The sequence below is a fragment of the Podarcis pityusensis genome (genome assembly GCF_964106645.2).
Source record: "Podarcis pityusensis genome assembly, chromosome: 3".
In the NCBI taxonomy this organism is placed as follows: domain Eukaryota; kingdom Metazoa; phylum Chordata; class Lepidosauria; order Squamata; family Lacertidae; genus Podarcis; species Podarcis pityusensis.
Window position 1 is genome coordinate 106880574 of NC_138026.1, and position 17704 is coordinate 106898277.

The 17704-nt window shown below is 41.4% G+C and overlaps 1 protein-coding gene across 1 annotated transcript in view; it reads left to right on the forward strand.

Moving 5' to 3' along the window:
- DHX57 (DExH-box helicase 57) overlaps positions 1 to 17704 on the forward strand; it is a 36610-nt gene that overhangs the window by 15814 nt on the left and 3092 nt on the right. Inside the window, exons 10-22 of the mRNA XM_081000854.1 lie at positions 403 to 536; positions 2320 to 2374; positions 4063 to 4268; positions 5545 to 5661; positions 6009 to 6105; positions 7120 to 7293; positions 10652 to 10852; positions 12567 to 12843; positions 13862 to 13957; positions 14072 to 14155; positions 16162 to 16299; positions 16832 to 16906; positions 17166 to 17300. Of these exons, the coding sequence (XP_080856980.1) occupies positions 403 to 536; positions 2320 to 2374; positions 4063 to 4268; positions 5545 to 5661; positions 6009 to 6105; positions 7120 to 7293; positions 10652 to 10852; positions 12567 to 12843; positions 13862 to 13957; positions 14072 to 14155; positions 16162 to 16299; positions 16832 to 16906; positions 17166 to 17300 (1789 nt within the window). The remainder of the gene's footprint in view (positions 1 to 402; positions 537 to 2319; positions 2375 to 4062; positions 4269 to 5544; positions 5662 to 6008; positions 6106 to 7119; positions 7294 to 10651; positions 10853 to 12566; positions 12844 to 13861; positions 13958 to 14071; positions 14156 to 16161; positions 16300 to 16831; positions 16907 to 17165; positions 17301 to 17704) is intronic.

Sequence of the window (17704 nt, forward strand, 5' to 3'; positions counted from 1 at the left end):
CCAGTCCTTCATCCATACACTCCAGGCTGATTTAATTTTCTGGTGGCTGTGATTTTATGCTGCAGATACGTGCTTTGAGAACATACCAGCATGTGCTGCAAAATTAACACACTCCAAAATATATCCGTTCAGCTGCAAAGGACTAGGTTGTTATTTCTCTCCCTCCACCTCCACATATGCAGAGGAGGCTTGTTTGCCTAAGAGACAGAACTGAGTATTGTATTTTTGTCCCTCCCTGTGATTGTTGTTGTTTTTAATGAGGATATGTGTACTCGTTTTTGTTTGTTGTAAGAGAAAGCTTAAAATAAGGGTCTTTGATTGCTCCCAGGATGGTAGTGGAGCTTCAGGGAATTGCAGATGGACACAGAAGAGCTTCAAATGTCTTTTCTTTATTTTCTCCAGTGACTTCTTGCTGCTGATTTTGAAAGATATAATGTCTCAGAGGCCAGACCTGCGCATTATAATGATGAGTGCTACCTTGAATGCAGAGCTCTTTTCTCAGTACTTTAACTCCTGCCCTGTTGTTAGCATACCAGGTGAAAACCAGTCTAATTATTTTCATTATCCATCTCTTCGCAGCAGAGGTGGGGAACCTGTGGCCCTCCAGATGTTATTGGACTCAACTCCCATCAGCCCCAGCTGGCATTGGAATCAGCTGGTAACATCTGGAAGGCCCAGTAACATCTAAAAGGCCACAGGTCCCCCTACTTTGCTTCACAAGTTACTTTTCATTGGTTAGCATTTTCTCTGTTCTAACCGTTCTGAAACAGTTGATAATATTATCTCAGCAATATAGTTACTAAAAATGTCTGAGTTCAGGAAGGTATATTAATTTTAAGAATGTAAATAGAGTCCTCTTGCACCAGGTCAAACTCCATTTAGTGATTGTTTCCCACGGTAGCCAGCTGCTGGGAAGCTCCCAAGCAGAGCACAAAGGCATAATTAATACTTGCTTGTTGTTTGTTTTATTATACATTAGCTACTGGTGCCTACTGGACACATACATTTTTGTATCCTTACATTTAGCTATCTTGATTAGTCAACTGATAGTAACTACCTTCTTGGGAAGGCTGGGAATCTGATCCATTTAATGAGTCGTCTCAGCTAAATCAATCCAAAGATGTTAATGGAGTTAATATAAACACTAAATAAGGCAGCCTAACATATAAGAATTATTTGATATTATAAATAACAATATTTTGCATCATGTTCTTTCTCACATTCTGTCTCATATGTAACATGCAACCTAAATACTATAAATGTGCTCTGTTTTTAGATTCAGTAGAGTACTGCTGAGGTGAAAATACCCTTCTCGGGACAGGTCAGATCAGATCAGAATAGGGTAATACTGAACTTTTTGTACAGCCCTTTTAGTGGCTCAAAGCACTTCACGTGCATTGTGTAGAGCAACAAATTTGAGATGGTTTTTATTATACGTTTTTGTATTGTTTTTATTTGAATATGATCTGCCCTGAAATGAAGGGCAGACTAGACATCTTATACAGTGGTACCTCAAGTTAAGTATTTAATTCGTTCCGGAGGTCCGTTCTTAACCTGAAACTGTTCTTAACCTGAAGCACCGCTTTAGCTAATGGGGCCTCCTGCTGCCGCCGCGCCACCAGAGCCCGATTTCTGTTCTCATCCTGAAGCAAAGTTCTTAACCTGAGGTACTATTCCTGGGTTAGCGGGGTCTGTAACCTGAAGTGTATGTAACCTGAGGTACCACTGTAAATAACTGTAACTCTTACAAGTTGTTTTATTAATATTCTCCATGTTGAAACATACCTCCACCCATTCCAGGCCTAAATCAAAAGCTTTGGTGGCCAAGCTGGAAAATCAAATTCCTTCTCCCTCTCACACATGCATACAGCTATGTGATTTTTAAAAAGACATATGGGAAAGTTTTAGTGTTTGATGTTGTATTGTGATTTTACTATTTTTTTGTTGAGAGCCGCCCTGAGTAGCTGGGGCAACCCAGTCAGATGGGTAGCATATTAATAATAATAATAATACACATGAAATACAATTCTTCTTTAAATTGCTGGGCACTAAGCAGTGGGCTGTGTCCCATGGGTCAGATCTTGCCCTTTCCTCATACTGCTGTCCTTAATGTTGCCCAAACCAGCCACCTGAGGCAGCTGTCTCACTCTTCCTTGTGATGTATGTTGAAATATTGTTAAAATACAACCAACTTTTTTAGCTAATACAAGTTGGAATGGTGTATGGGTAGAAATGGAGGCGGTTCCATTCCTCTTCCTCCAGTTTTGATGAAGTAATTTGCCTCTTCCTATATTACTGTATTTCTCATCTCTCTTTTAGGTAGGACGTTCCCCGTTGATCAGTTTTTTATAGAAGACGCTATTACAGTGACGCGGTAAGCTAGGAATCTCCAATGTCTATGGACATTTAACATGCCTTGTACATAAATTTGTACGACTGCTGTGTATTCAGACTTTTTAAAAAAATTATTTGGGTTCTACCTTATTTAGGGCATAAGTGGCTTATAGAATAATGCTTTTATAGTGTAATCAGCAACAAACCATAGCGGGCTATTGTGTATGAGCTGAGAAAATGACGACTTGTGGAATCTAGGTATGCAAGCCTCAATTTGAACCAATTTGCTTCAAAATCAGAAGCAGGAGAGAAACCAAGCACACGAACAGATGAGAATGTCTCTGAGCAAAAGACTCATCCATGTGTAGCACCAAAGCATGGTTTGGCATTGCTTCTGTTGGAATTCTGTCCTGTCCTAGAGCTTTACCGCATGCCTGAGAGTTGATGGCGCTTTTCAGCTCGTCGAGGGAGGGCCATCAAGCTCTTCCAAGACAGTCAGAGTCTGGATACTGTTGGTTGCTGTGTCAGAGACCATGTTGTGCAGTTCTTGATAGCGCTCTGCCCATTGCTTCATCTGCTTGTTGTGGTCTGCGATGATCTCTTCCCGACAAGGTTTCCAGCGGTGCAGTTTTCCTGACTGTTGGTTCAAAGGCTTTCTTCTTACCAAGATTTGTTCCCTGAGCAGTAGAATTGCAAGATGTGTAGAATATATACAGCCTCACTTAAAGTGAAGCTGCCTTATACATCAAGCTCAGCGATATATCTATATAGGCTGGCAAAGAGTTTCGGCCAGGAGTCTTTCCCAGCCCTGCAGTTGCCAGGGATTGAACCTGGGATCTTTTTTCATGTTAAGCGCGTGTGCTACCACCGAGCTATAGCCTCTCCCCAAATGCTCTGTGGGTATTAAGTGTGTCAGAAATGACACCACACAGCCCACAAGGTCTAAGCAACTGCTTAGAGCAGTCAGCCATCTAGAAAGCAAGGTTTCCAGATGGCTTTCCCCCATACCCTATTTCTCTCTTTTTTCCCAATTTTTTTTTTTATTGATTTTCCAAAATTATAACAAACATAACAACAAACAAGAAAAACATTACAATATCAAAGAACAAACAAACAAACATACATTTACCCTAACTGTTATAGTCCCACTTTTGTTATCATTGTTGGGTGACATCCTCGAATCCCCCTAGCTGAGTTTCCATATAGCTCATTGTAGCAGTTTTCCAACACTATTTTCATATAAGATTTACTTGTTCAATTAACATCTTTCTTTCTTTTCATTGTGATTTCTATCCATAGTATTATACAATTTCACATGTTTAAATCCTAGGCCAATCCGTTACTCACAAGTAATTCTGTTTACGTTATCTTAACATATTTAACTAAATAATCTTAAAATTTCTTTAAAGATTAAGACTCTTCCAGTCAGGTCAGCTACCTCTAAAAAATCCATCTTTTTCATCTGCGATTCCTCCACTGTTGGTACTTCTTGTAATTTCCAATTTTTGGCCAGCAAAATTCTAGCTGCAGTTGTGGCATACAAAAACAATCTGACATCTTTCTTGGGCAATTCCAAACCTATTATTCCAAGTAGAAAGGCTTCTGGTTTCTTAATAAATGTATATTTCAACATTTTTTTCAATTCATTATAAATCTTTTCCCAGAAGTCTTTCACCTTGGGACACGTCCACCACATATGGTAAATGGTATTTCTCTGTTTGCATTCAGGTATGTCTTGGAGCATGGCAGCCCATATATGCGTCGAGCAAAGCAAAGTGTGGACAAGAAAGAAAGACACCTGAGGACTGCTGCAGAGGAAGTAGATTACGACCTAAGGCGTTCTGGCCTAGTGCAAAATACAGTGGCTGTGGCTGCCAAAGACTCAGTTCCAGACCAACAACTAACATTCCAGCAGTTACTGATCCGCTACAAAGGTAATATTTTTTTCAATGTGCATTGCTGCCAATAATTTTTAAGAGTTTATTATCGGTAAACATATTGTACATATGACCAGAAAGGCATTTTCAAACCTAGAATGTTTGTGAGTACATATCACAACCTTAGGCTAATAGCTCTAGTGCAAAAGTCTTGAGACCTGTATGTTGAGACGTTTCCTATTCTCTTGTCAGACGGACAGATAGATGCTTGGTGCTCTTGTGAGAATTTCTCATTGCACATGTTATTTTTCTCTTATACTAGAGAATCACTGTTATTTTCACAATTTATTAAATTTCTGTACCACCCTTCATTGGAAGATCATAGGGTGGTTTGCAATATAAAAACTAAAAAATACTGTGGTACCTCTGGTTACTAACTTAATTCGGTCCGGAGGTCCATTTGTAACCCGAAACCGTTCTTAACATGAGGCCTCCTGCTGCTGCCGCGCGACTTCCACTCACGTCCCGGGGAAAAGTTCGCAACTAGGGGCATCTACTTCCGGGTTAGCAGAGCTCGTAACCCAAAGCATTCGTAAGGAGGGCAGTACGTAATACGTGGTTCCACTGTAATATAATGATGAATAGAAGCAATGACCACACATGCAGTTTAAAAGGCCGTAGATTGTTAAATTAGCCAAACACCTCAGAGAAAAGGGTTGTTTTTGCCTGGTGCCTAAAGAAATGGTGCCAGGCGAGCCTCCAGAATGGGAAATTCCTCTAGTGTATGTGATTTTTCCTGTGTGCAGCTAGAGGTACTGAATCATGGCCGAAATGTTTTTCTTTGGAGGGAATGACCAACTCTCTCTCTCTCTCTCTCTCTCTCTCTCTCTCTCTCTGTCTCACACACAGCCCCCCCCCCCCCAAAAAAGTGTTTTTCAGTATCCAAATATGTATAAGGCAACATCAGACTTTGACCTTGAGAAAATATGCTATTTGGGTGAATAGAAAGAAGGTATTAGACGAAATGAAATAAATGAGGAAGGCGATATCACCAGCTGATGGAAACTGCAGGAGGGGAGAGTGCTGCTACTCTTGCAGGCTTCCTATAGGCATCTAGTTTGCACTGTGAGAACAGGATTCCAGACTAGAGGGTCCAGTGGCCTGATCTAACAGGCTTTTCTTATGTTCTTACCATGAAGCTGCCACAGCTGGACCTCCACTTTCCATCAAGGGTTTGATTCATTTGGAAGTGACAGTAGTTTGAGTTGCTTACAAAATTCATGACCTCAGCAGGGCTTTTCCTTTTTGTTATGATGCTCATTTTCTCTTTCAGGGGTTAGCAAATCAGTATTAAAAACAATGGAGAAAATGGATTTAGACAAAGTAAATCTTGAATTAATTGAGGCCTTACTGGAGTGGATCGTCAGTGGCGAACATTCGTATCCACCAGGTAACATGATGAGAAACACATGACCTATTTTACAAGCCTATGCAGCTCAGTTGCACAAAGAAAACCGTTTCCTGTTATCTTTCATTGAAGTTCTACTTTGTTCTCCCTCTTTCTAAAAGAAAACTAGCTTTCAAAGCATAATAGGACTTTTCCCAGTTAGGATCCTCAGGAGGAAAAAATTCTTAGTTACGTTGATGTTGAATTTAATCTTACCATAACATGTAATGTAGTAGAGGGAGAAATAGCAATAAATTGTGGTTGCCTTCAGGAGCAAATATGAAGAGTATATATTGAGTTCTAGAAGACATTTGTATTAATTCTACCATTTTTTATATACTCCTGTCTAGGTGCGGTACTGATTTTTTTGCCAGGCATGGAAGAAATTAAAACACTGTATAAGCAGTTGCAAACTAATCCACTCTTCAATAACCGGCGCAGCAATCGGTAAATTAAGAATATGCCTACATATTTTTTAATGAAAACTAAATTAATTAAAACTGACATTTTAATCAACTTTTACATCACTTTAAGTTGCTTATTTAAGAGTATGTGAACATTTTTCTTTCTTGCAGCATCTTTTATCTCTTCCCCCTCCCCAGTATAATTCTCAACTAGTGCATGGAGGATAATCTGTACTTCCAAGTAGAACTTGAAAAATAATACTCTTTTTAGCTGGGTGCTGCAGAAACATTGGTTTCTACATTGGTTTTAGACTTCTTGAGCTTATTGGATGTAAACCAGTTTATCCCTTAGTTCTTTGGCTTGATACCCTATTGTGTATCAGGTTACTGCCAGTCAAGAAAATGTATTGGGTCAGTTCAGAAGCAGTGCCAAACCATGCTTTGGAGCTACGCATGGATGAGTCTTCTGCTCAGAGACTTTCTCCTCTGTTTGTGTGCTTTAGTTTCTCTCCTTCTGATTTTGCAGCAAATCTGTTTAAACTGAGGCTTGCGTGCCTAGATTCCACAAGTTGTAATTTGCTCATCTCAGACACAACAGCCCACTATGGTTTGTCGCTGAATCAGAAGCAAGAGGGGAAATCTGAGCACAAAAGAAGAACATAGAGGGAAGGACATGAACACAGGACTCCTTCATGGAGTGCCAAACCATGGTTTGGTATTTTGAAGTCTGAATCATCCCATTGGGCAATTTATCAATATCCTTCATATGGTCTTCTCTGCCTCCCCCACCCTGAAACCATTGGCACAGCTGAATTGCTAAAATACTGATGTCTACCAAATTTGAGGCATGCCACAAGGGTGGGGGAGCTGTAGTGGGGCAGAGAGGAAGGGAAGTCCTGTTGTACCATGATAAGTCCATTATTCTTGTATACAGACACACATGATGTGACCCTTGGTTCTCCAGCTCTGGCTACTATGTAGAAGAAGTGATATAAAAATGGAAAACAAAACCTCACTAAAAGCCCTCTAAACCTGTCCTCTGATCTTTTTCTCATAGCTGCGTTGTTTATCCACTTCATTCCTCACTTTCAAGTGAGGAGCAGCAATGTGTGTTCCTTAAGCCTCCTGTAGGGATCACCAAGATCATCATATCTACAAACATTGCAGAAACTTCCATTACCATCGATGATGTGGTCTACGTGATTGATTCAGGGAAGATGAAAGAGAAAAGGTACCTAGATAATAAGCAAAAGCACCATGTACAATTTTTTTAAAAAGCTTTGCTAAAATGGGGCCTATACGTCTGTGCACAATGAGATTTCTACCTGATAGATTTCTTTGTTGAGCTGGAAGACATTACAAAACTGAAGCCCCAAATCTGCTATTTGCTTCCTGCATTAAGCTGCTACAAGCTTCTGTTTCTCACCCTTCCTTTTTTCCTCTTTCAGTTTTCCTGTGACCAGAACTATTTCTGTTACTGTCTGTCTCAGTTATTACTTCTCCCTTTAAGACCTAACCTTTTCGCTCTCATCTTTCTCAACCCATATTTTTCTGCTTTAATTTTTACAGGTGAAAAATGGGAAATATGTAGCAATGTTAGTTCACAATGTTCTAGAGTGGTGGTATCCATCCCCCGCCCCCCAGCATTTGTCAAATTGACTCTGCAAACTTTCAGGCAGTAACTAAGGATAATCAAGATTTTAAAACGGTATTGAGATGGGTCTCTAGGAATCTAGGAGGTACAAGCATTTGTATGCTGGATACTTCTGCATGACTAATATTTGCAACAGGAGTAAAAATACAATAACAGAATCACATAAGCATGTTAAAAACATAATCAGAATACGAAAATCCAATAATTGGTGTTGCCCAAGTGCCAAGAAAAAAATAAAAATTATTTCCCTGGCAGTGAAATTATGATATAGTTGATGCCAGGCAGGTGTCATTGGAGAGAGCATTTTATAGATGGGGAGCTTCTGTAGAGAAGGCCATCCTCTCATCGCCAAAGAACCTCCATTAGAAGTGGCATGCAGACGTGGTCACGGAAGAATTTAAGATAGAAAAAGGGACACGACAGGGGTGCCCAATTTCCCCACTGCTTTTTATATCGGTCCTGGAGGTTTTGCTAAATATGATTAGAAAGGACCGGTTGGTTAAGGGCATACAGGTCGGAGCTAAACAGTACAAGCTGAGAGCATTTGCAGATGACCTAGTATTGACGTTACAGGAGCCAGAATCTAGTACTAAAAGAGTTTTAGAATTAATTCAGGAATTTGGTCAGGTGGCAGGTTTTAAATTGAACAAGTTAAAAACTAAGGTTTTAGAGAAAAACTTAACACCGATGGAAAGAGAGAGGTTTCAGAATGAGACAGGATTGAATGTGGTAAAGAAAGTGAAATACTTGGGGATTAATATGACAGCCAAAAATGGGAACTTATTTAAAGATAATTACGAAAAATGTTGGACGGAAGTGAAAAAAGATTTAGAAATTTGGTCAAATTTGAAACTCTCGTTGCTGGGCCGTATTGCAGTGATAAAGATGAATGTATTGCCTAGAATGTTGTTTTTGTTTCAGACATTACAAATTGTAGATAAGATGGACTGTTTCAAGAAGTGGCAGAGAGATATTTCTAGATTTGTCTGGCAGGGCAAGAAGCCCAGAATAAAATTTAAGATATTAACTGATGCCAAGGAAAGAGGTGGATTTGCCCTGCCAGACTTTAAACTTTATTATGAATCAGCAGCTTTTTGCTGATTGAAAGAATGGCTACTTCTTGAAAACACAGACATTTTGGATCTAGAAGGTTTTAACAATGTATTTGGATGGCATGCATATTTATGGTATGATAAGGTCAAAGCACACAAAGCATTCAAAAACCACATTGTTAGGAAAGCATTGTTTAATGTTTGGACAAGATACAAAGACTTATTGGAAAATAAAACCCCAAGGTGGTTGTCACCAATGGAAGCAAAAGCTCTGAAAAGGCTCAATATGGAGGCCAAATGGCCGACATATTGGGAAATTTTGGAGCAAGAAGGAGATAAATTGAGATTGCAGAGTTTTGAAAAATTAAAAAATAAAGTGAGAGACTGGCTCCACTACTATCAGATAATGGAGGCATATAATTTGGATAAGAAAATAGGCTTCCAAGTGGAAAAGTCAAAATTAGAAACAGAATTGTTAGAACCCAAAACTAAAAATTTGTCAAGAATGTATAACTTGCTGTTGAAATGGAATACTCAGGATGAAACGGTGAAATCTGCTATGATTAAATGGGCACAAGATGTTGGACATAATATTATGTTCGCTGACTGGGAACAGTTATGGACCACAGGTATGAAGTTTACGGCATGTAATGCCTTAAGAGAGAATATTATGAAAATGATATACAGGTGGTACATGACCCCAGTCAAGCTTGCAAAAATTTATCATTTGCCCGATAATAAATGTTGGAAATGTAAAGAAACTGAAGGTACATTCTTTCACCTTTGGTGGACGTGCCCAAAGATTAAGGCTTTCTGGGAAATGATATATAATGAACTGAAAAAGGTATTTAAATATACCTTTCTGAAGAAACCAGAGGCCTTTCTCTTGGGCATTGTCGGCCAACTGGTGCCAAAGAAGGACAGAACCTTTTTCATGTATGCTACAACAGCAGCAAGAATACTTATCGCAAAGTATTGGAAGACACAAGATCTACCCACTTTGGAAGAATGGCAGATGAAGGTGATTGACTACATGGAATTGGCGGAAATGACTGGCAGAATCCGAGACCAGGGAGAAGAGTCGGTGAAAGAAGAATGGAAGAAATTTAAGGACTATTTACAGAAATATTGCAAAATTAAGGAACTTTAGAAGGATGTTGGATAGAAACTAAGAGGTTTTTGGCTGTAATGCTTTAAGAGACATGGAAAAAAAGGTTAACAATTGGGTAAAAGATTAATGGTAAGGATTTGCTGAACCAACAAATTGAATTGGAATACAAAGAAGGGAGGTATGAGGAGGTCCGGGGAAATAAGAGTAAGGAAGATAGGTTATGGAATATTATTGTGTTTTTAACTGTTTTATTTTGTACGCTTTTTCTTATTTTCTACTTTTTTGTTGTATCTTAAAACTTTATACTTTTTTCTTTGTTTTGTATTTTTATGTATTTTTGTGAAACTTTAATAAATATCATTATAAAAAAAAAAAAAATAGAAGTGGCATGCAGAGAAGAGCTTCAGATAATGATTTCACAGTCCAGGCAGGAACATATACAGATACATTGTCCTTTTGGCATTTGGTTCCTAAGCTGTTAAAGGCTTAAAGATCAAAACTAGCACTTTGAACTGAGCCCAGAAACAAATTGGCAGCTATCGGAGTCAGGCGAGAACTGGTATTTATATGTTCACACACATCTTCTTGTCCCCGTTAATCATTTAGTTGCTACATTCTGCACTAACTGGTTTCCAAATAGTCTTCGAATGCAGCCGCAAGTACAATGCCTTGCAGTAGCAGAACCTGCAAGCATCCAGTTTCCTAATTTTTGTAGATTCCCCAAGGCCTATCAGAATATTGCAAACACTGTTCCATATCTTCCTCCTTGCAGGTTTGATCCAAGCAAAGGTATGGAAAGCCTGGAGGATACATTTGTGTCCAAAGCCAATGCCTTGCAAAGGAAAGGACGAGCAGGCCGGGTAGCCTCTGGGGTCTGTTTTCATCTCTTCAGTAACCACCATTACAATCATCTCCTTTTGAAGCAGCAGTTACCTGAAATACAAAGAGTGCCTTTGGAACAGCTCTGTCTCAGGTAAGACAGTCTTTCACTGGCAGCCAGAGCATCCCTGAAACAACCTTTACAGATCTTGCTGATTGGCACATCTTATACATAGTAATTTGCCCTAGCTCCCATTCTCAAATCCCTCTTCCTCCAACTTCATCCTAATTCTTCCTTAGGGCAAATAATTTTCCATAGTCCTTACTCTACTTCTTGAAAATGTGTGTGTTAGCTTTTATGAATGCCCAGGCTCAGTACTTTGCTGGACTGCTTTAAAGAGAGAAACAGGTGGAGCTTAGGAATTACTATACAAAGCTGCCTCCTCTTTTTTTATTCTATACAGTGGTGCCTCGCAAGACGAAATTAATTCGTTCCGCAAGTCTCTTCGTCTTGCGAGTTTTTCGTCTTGCGATGCACGGTTTCCCATAGGAATGCATTGAAAATCAATTAATGCGTTCCTAGGGAAACCGCCTTCAGACCAGGTCCGGGGACAGTCTGTCCCCGGACCTCTTCTGAAGGCTGGGGGGGGGGGGACAAGGGCTTTTCTTCCCACCCCCAGCATTTTAAAAAACCCCGGGACAGCGGAGGACTTCTCCGCTGTCCGGGCGATCTTAAAATGCTGGCGGGCGGCATTTTAAAATCGCCCCGGGACAGCGGAGGACTTCTCCGCTGTCCGGGGCGATTTAAAAGCCCCTGGGAAGGCGGGCAGGGGGGACAAAGACTTTCGCCCCCCGCCCGCCTTCAGAAGGTGTTCCCGCCCCGCTTCGAGCAGCGTTCCGAAGCGGGGCGGCTGGGGCAGGTGTTCCCGCCCCCCCCCCGCCCCGCTTCGGAACAGCGTTCCGAAGCGGGGCGGCTGGGGCAGGTGTTCCTGCCCCCCCGCCCCGCTTCGGAGCACCGGGAGAAGCGATCTCCCCGCAGCCCCTTGCTTCAAAAGAGGTCCGGGGGCAGCGGGGAAGAAGCGCTGCGCTTCCCGCTGCCCCCGGACCTCTTTTGAAGCAAGGGGCTGCGGGGAGATCGCTGTCCCCGGACCTCTTTTGAAGCAAGGGGCGGTGGGGAGAAGCGATCTCCCCGCAGCCCCTTGCTTCAAAAGAGGTCCGGGGGCAGCGGGAAGCGCTTCCCGCTGTCCCCGGACCTGGGGCTGCGGGGAGAAGATCGCTTCTCCCCGCCGCCCCTTGCTTCAAAAGAGAAGACCCACTGTCCCCGGGGCAAGCTTCGTTTTGCGAAGCAAGCCCATAGGGAAATTCGTCTTGCGAGGCAACTCGAAAACGAAAAAACCTTTCGTTTTGCGAATTTTTACGTCTCGCGAGGCGTTCGTCTTGTGGGGTACCACTGTACTGTGTGCAACTCAAGATTTAACATGGGTAGGTACAACATAATGGCTAGGGTTTGTAAATCAAATAGACTTGTTCCAGTTACTTCACTGACAGAGAGAAGGAACTGGTTTGGCCAGTGTCTGCAGTTTGCAAGCTTGCCCATGGGCCCAAAATGGTTGATGAACCCTACTATATCCTGTTTGATACGGGACATGGTGGTGTTGTGGTTCTTTACCTTTACCTTTTTACCTTACCCTGTTTATACTGACTTCTTATGCTTTTTGGTGTCTGCCATTGCCCATCCAGAAAGCAAGACCTCAACGGAAAGTTCTCAGTGGAGGCCTGCTAACATATGTGTATATTATATATTTATGTAGCTGAAGCTTAACGTATCCAACTCTGACCAAATGATTGTATTTTCCTCTTTCTTCCAGAATTAAGATTTTGGACATGTTCTCCACACAAAGCCTTCATTCAGTTCTCATGCGACTGATTGAGCCACCAACAGCCGAATCTTTACGTTCCTCCAAGCAACGACTGCAGGATGTCGGAGCCTTAACTTCAGACGAGAAGCTCACGCCCTTGGGGTATCATTTGGCTTCCTTGCCTGTTGATGTCAGGATTGGGAAGCTAATGCTGTTTGGCACCATTTTCCGCTGTCTGGATCCAGCACTGACAATTGCAGCAAGCAGGGCCCACAAGTCTCCTTTTGTAAGTGCTGTTGTTTCAAGATACATCCACGTGTGCAAAGGAATGTTTCCTAAACTCTTAAAACGGAACCTTTTAAACGTATTATATGGTTGATAGTGGTTTGGGAGAGGTTTCACTTCCCATAGCATAAATACAATTGGGAGGGGGGGATAAAATGGGATAGTTCTGTACATCTTGTAGAATGCACTGTACAAAATTTCTGTATACCCAGAATACACTGTGTAAATCTGAACTCTGTGAGCTGTATTTTAATTTTACATCTGCCAGTTGTGTAATGGTGTGCTTTCCATAGTTCAGCTATGGAATGCGCTCCCATAGGAAGTTGTGATGGCCGTCAACCTAGATGACTTTAAAATAGGATTGGACAAATACATTGAGGACTATCAACGGCTTCTAGCTATGATGGCTGTGCTCTGCCTCCAAGGAGGCAGCAAGTCTTCTGAACACCAGGTGCTGGAAACCAAAGCTTGGGAGTATGCTCTTGTGCTCAAATCCTGCTTGTGGGTTTCCCAAAGGCACACAGGGAGGTTAGGCTGGCCTCAACCAGAGCCAGGGCTTTTTTGGCCGTGGCCCCGATCTGGTGGAACACTCTGTCACAAGAGACTAGGGCCCTGCAGGACTTGACATCTTTCTGCAGGGCCTGCAAGACAGAGCTGTTCCACCAGGCCTTTGGCCAAGGCACAGTCTGACCCCATCTCTCCTTCTGTAATCCTCATAGAACTCTAGCCCAATAGTTGCCATTAATTTGACTCTGAATTGATTTTAGAATGAATTGATTTTAGAATGTATTTCAATTAATTGATTGTGATTTTATGTAAACTGTGTTATTTTTACTGTTGTTAGCCGCTCTTAGCCCGGCTTCAGCTGGACAGGGTGGGATATAAATAAAAATTATTATTATTATTATTGGGATATAAATAAAAATTATTATTATTATTATTATTATTATTATTATCATCATCATCATCATCATCTGCTTGGCCATTATTACACATTATTACGTTCCTTGTTTTAAAAGGTTTCTCCGTGGGACAAAAGAGAAGAGGCATTCAAGAAAAAGCTGGAATTTGCAATAGGAAACAGTGATTATCTTGCGCTTCTCCAAGCATATAAGGTGAGGAATAAAAGCACGCCTTGTAATTGATTGCAGGGTTATTGTAGCCATAGAGCCTCCTAATTGTAAGAGATGAGATGGCACGCTATAACAGCTTACATTTTCACTATTTAGGGATGGCGTGCAGCTTCAAAAGAAGGCTATCAAGCAAGTCACACATTTTGTAGACAAAATTTCTTATCAGAAAGCGCTCTTCAGGTAAGTTAGCATTATTGTTCACAATTTTGAGTTTTAAAAGTGTATATTGAACCTCATGTCAAATTGTTATGTTCTGCTTTCCTGTTGTGCAATCTTATAATGAAAACATTTTTTATAGGTTTCAACTTTGCATTTATCAGAAAACTCAGTACATGCAAGGCATTTTTTGGCCTATTTGCTTATACAGTACATTTAATGTTTTATCCCACTGCATTTCACTATGTTACTTGCAGATTAACTTCAAAATGTGGTACCCAGCGGTGCTGTTCAACAAAATTTTACTCAGACCCATTGAAATGAATGAACCTCACTTAGTCATGTTGATTAATTTCAGTGGGTTTCCTCTGAGTAAAATTTGGTTGACTTCCCCAGGCTTAACAGTGTGATATATCTGTGTTTATCCCTGGCAGGCAGGCAGGCAGGCAGGCAATGGAAGAGGGGGAAACTGGGCGCAGCATAAGATTGGGTTGATTTTTTAAAAATATATATATATGCTGCCTTTTTAGATAACTTCAGCTTTTCAAAAAAAGTTGAGGATAATCTCTGATGGATGACAGGATTTAGGGAAATGGATCAACTACTATACCATATAATATTTAATTCCTTAGCTTCTGAGACTGAATTATAAATGTTAACACTATGGTTGCCAACCACTGACTGAAATTACCCTAGCTGAAAGGTAAAGAGTGTGGATCAACTGTAAAAAAATTCCTCACTGGACTCCACACACACACACACACACACACACACACAAGCGCACACAAGCCTCTCTACACACCCACACACCAAAGAAGATACGTATTTTTATTTATGACGGGGACCATAGCTGAGTGGTACAGCACACGTTTGGGGTCCAAAATTCAACCACCAGCATCTCTCCAGTCTACAAAAATATATAGATAGCACCTGATGGGAAAAAGATCTCTACCTGAGATTCTGGAGAGTCCCAATCCAGTACTGGGCCTGTTAGACAAATAGACTTCCTAAAAAGCAGTTTCCTATGTGCCTGACTCCCGTATTGGCCTGAATATAAGCCGCACCTTTAAAATTGGAGGGGGAAAGAAAAAATACCCCAATATAAGCTGCTCTATTCCTAGCTGCTCCTGGCTGCATACTGGGCAGGGGGAGACTGCTGCGTTGCTGGTGGCCTTTCCCCTTCCTCGTTCTCTTCCTTTCCAGCCTTGAGGGAGAAGACAGAGGCTATGCATGGGGTGCTGCTTTACCACTCTCCTGGTGCTGGCTGCAGACTATAAGGTCACGGATATAAGCCACACTTTAACTTTTGACAGTCAGAATTTGGGGGAAAAGTGAGGCTTATATACAGGCCAATACAGTATATATATCAGTGGTTTTCAAGCTTCCTACTTCCAGGGGCATCCATTTTGACTAGCCTATGGAGAAACCGCCTCACATCTGCCAGGGAAATCCTTGCACATTGCAGTTCATTCTGGGCTGTGTTCTAGGGCGTATTCTTAGTTCAGTTGGCACATTGGCCAGTTCTCTTGAGCCTTACTGTCATTCCATGGGAAGGGAGACTGTGCCCTGGAAAGGTACCCAACACAGTTGCATGTTGCAGGGAAAAATCTGTAGGTGTGGGCAAGCTTGGTTTCACTTTGAATAACCCCAAATAAGTGTTGGAGGTTCAACAGTGCTGCCTGGAACACAGTTTGAAGATCAGTGTCCCCCAAACTAGCTATGTTACGGAACTACCATACCAGGAGTCCCAACAACCATTCAGTATTTCCTCAGAGTACATTTTCACATATTTTTCCACAGTAGATGCAGTTCACATTTCCCAGCATAGCTTTTCCTCTCTTCCCCATATTTGCAACGGTGGCAGTGGGCAAAATGAAGTCAGCCACAAGCTGGCTGTGATCCATAAGTCTTCTGTGGCTTATCACTGGTGTTTGGAAAGAATGAGAACAGAAGGTGGACATCACTTGACACAGTTCAGAAATCTTAACACTATTCATTATTCAAAGGTGTTCTTTCTCTCTCTTCCATAGCAAATGGCCAGTTTAAAAAGGCAGTTCACAGAACTGTTGTCTGACATTGGATTTGTGAAAGAGGGACTCAGAGCCAAGGATATAGAAAGGAGGTGGTCTCAGGGAGGAGACGGCGTTCTGGAAGCAACTGGAGAAGAGGTAACAGGAGTGACAATGGAGTTGCCCTGTCTCATTCATCCATTGCCTTTTGTACAACGTATAAGCTTTTATACGGTGTTCTTCCTCTCATTCTCTGCCACTTTCCTCATCTGTCCAAATAACGGCATTCATTTTTCCCTCCCGCCCCTTCTGACTATTCTACTCTCCTTGTCATGATTTAATGGAACCAAAATGACAGCTAGAACCTCGGGCAGTGTTTTTGTTCAGTGATTTGGAGCTTCCTGATTATGTGAAAACCCTTTTCTTCCCAGCTGATTAAAAAAAGTCCAGAGGTGTCCCCCCATTTTAGGGAGGGGCATATAGGGCCCAGAGCTTCTACCACTTAACACTTGAGAGATTTTAAAAATAAAATAAAATAGATGCCTTCATATTTTCTAAAAAATATCTCTGTAACTATAAGGTCTGGAAGCTTACCTTTACATGAAAGCTGGAATTCTCAAGGTGATGTGCTTGCCCAGTTTCATGCAAACTTCTGCACTAACTGGTAGGTACCCTTTTGTTTATATCACAGGCAAATTCTAATGCGGACAACTTCAAGCTGATATCAGCCATATTATGTGCTGCTCTGTATCCCAATGTGGTTCAGGTAAGAGGGCAGTGCTTTTTCATTTCTCTTTTTCTGTCCATATTGCACACATTGCATTTGTTCTATGCTGCATGCTTGAAAGCTGAGCTAGTTGCTATTAGCAGTTCCTCAAAAGGGAATCTCTCTCTTGTGCTTCTGTTGGGTTTAGAGACTTTTCAGTATTTCCTTCCAGTGCTTTAAAGAAACATCTCCTTCTGCACGACCCTACTTAATGGAAGTTGCTTATGAGTATTTCTATCACTGTTTTTTACTGTTTTAGGTGAAACTGCCAGAAGGGAAGTATCAGAAGACCAGTACAGGAGCTGTTAAAATGAAGCCAAAAGCTGCAGAGCTGAAGTTTGTTACGAAGAAGGAGGGCTCTGTTCACATTCATCCATCCTCTGTAAACTACCAGGTGATTTTCCCACCCCCAGTCAGTCATTCTGTACCTGTTGTCCACACACATACAATTTCTTCTTGGAAGAGGGGCATGCAAACCAACCAACAGTCCATAGTGCAATTCCTTGCATTTACACATCTGTAAGCCTCATTGTAATCTGTTGGACTTGTATCTATGCACAGATGCATAAGATGAGAAGCAGGCTAATCTTAGTTAAACTTAGTTCACATTGGAATCAATGGGACTTAATTTATGACCAACTTGTCCCATTTGATTTCCAGCCAATTTCCTTTCTCCTTCAGCTTACACACCCATGTGAAATTTGTGTAAAGATTTCAGACTTCTCCTGCCCCTGCTGCCTGGCGAATGGTATGCTGGCATTGGACCACCTTTTCCCAGCAAAACCAATGGCCTCTGTC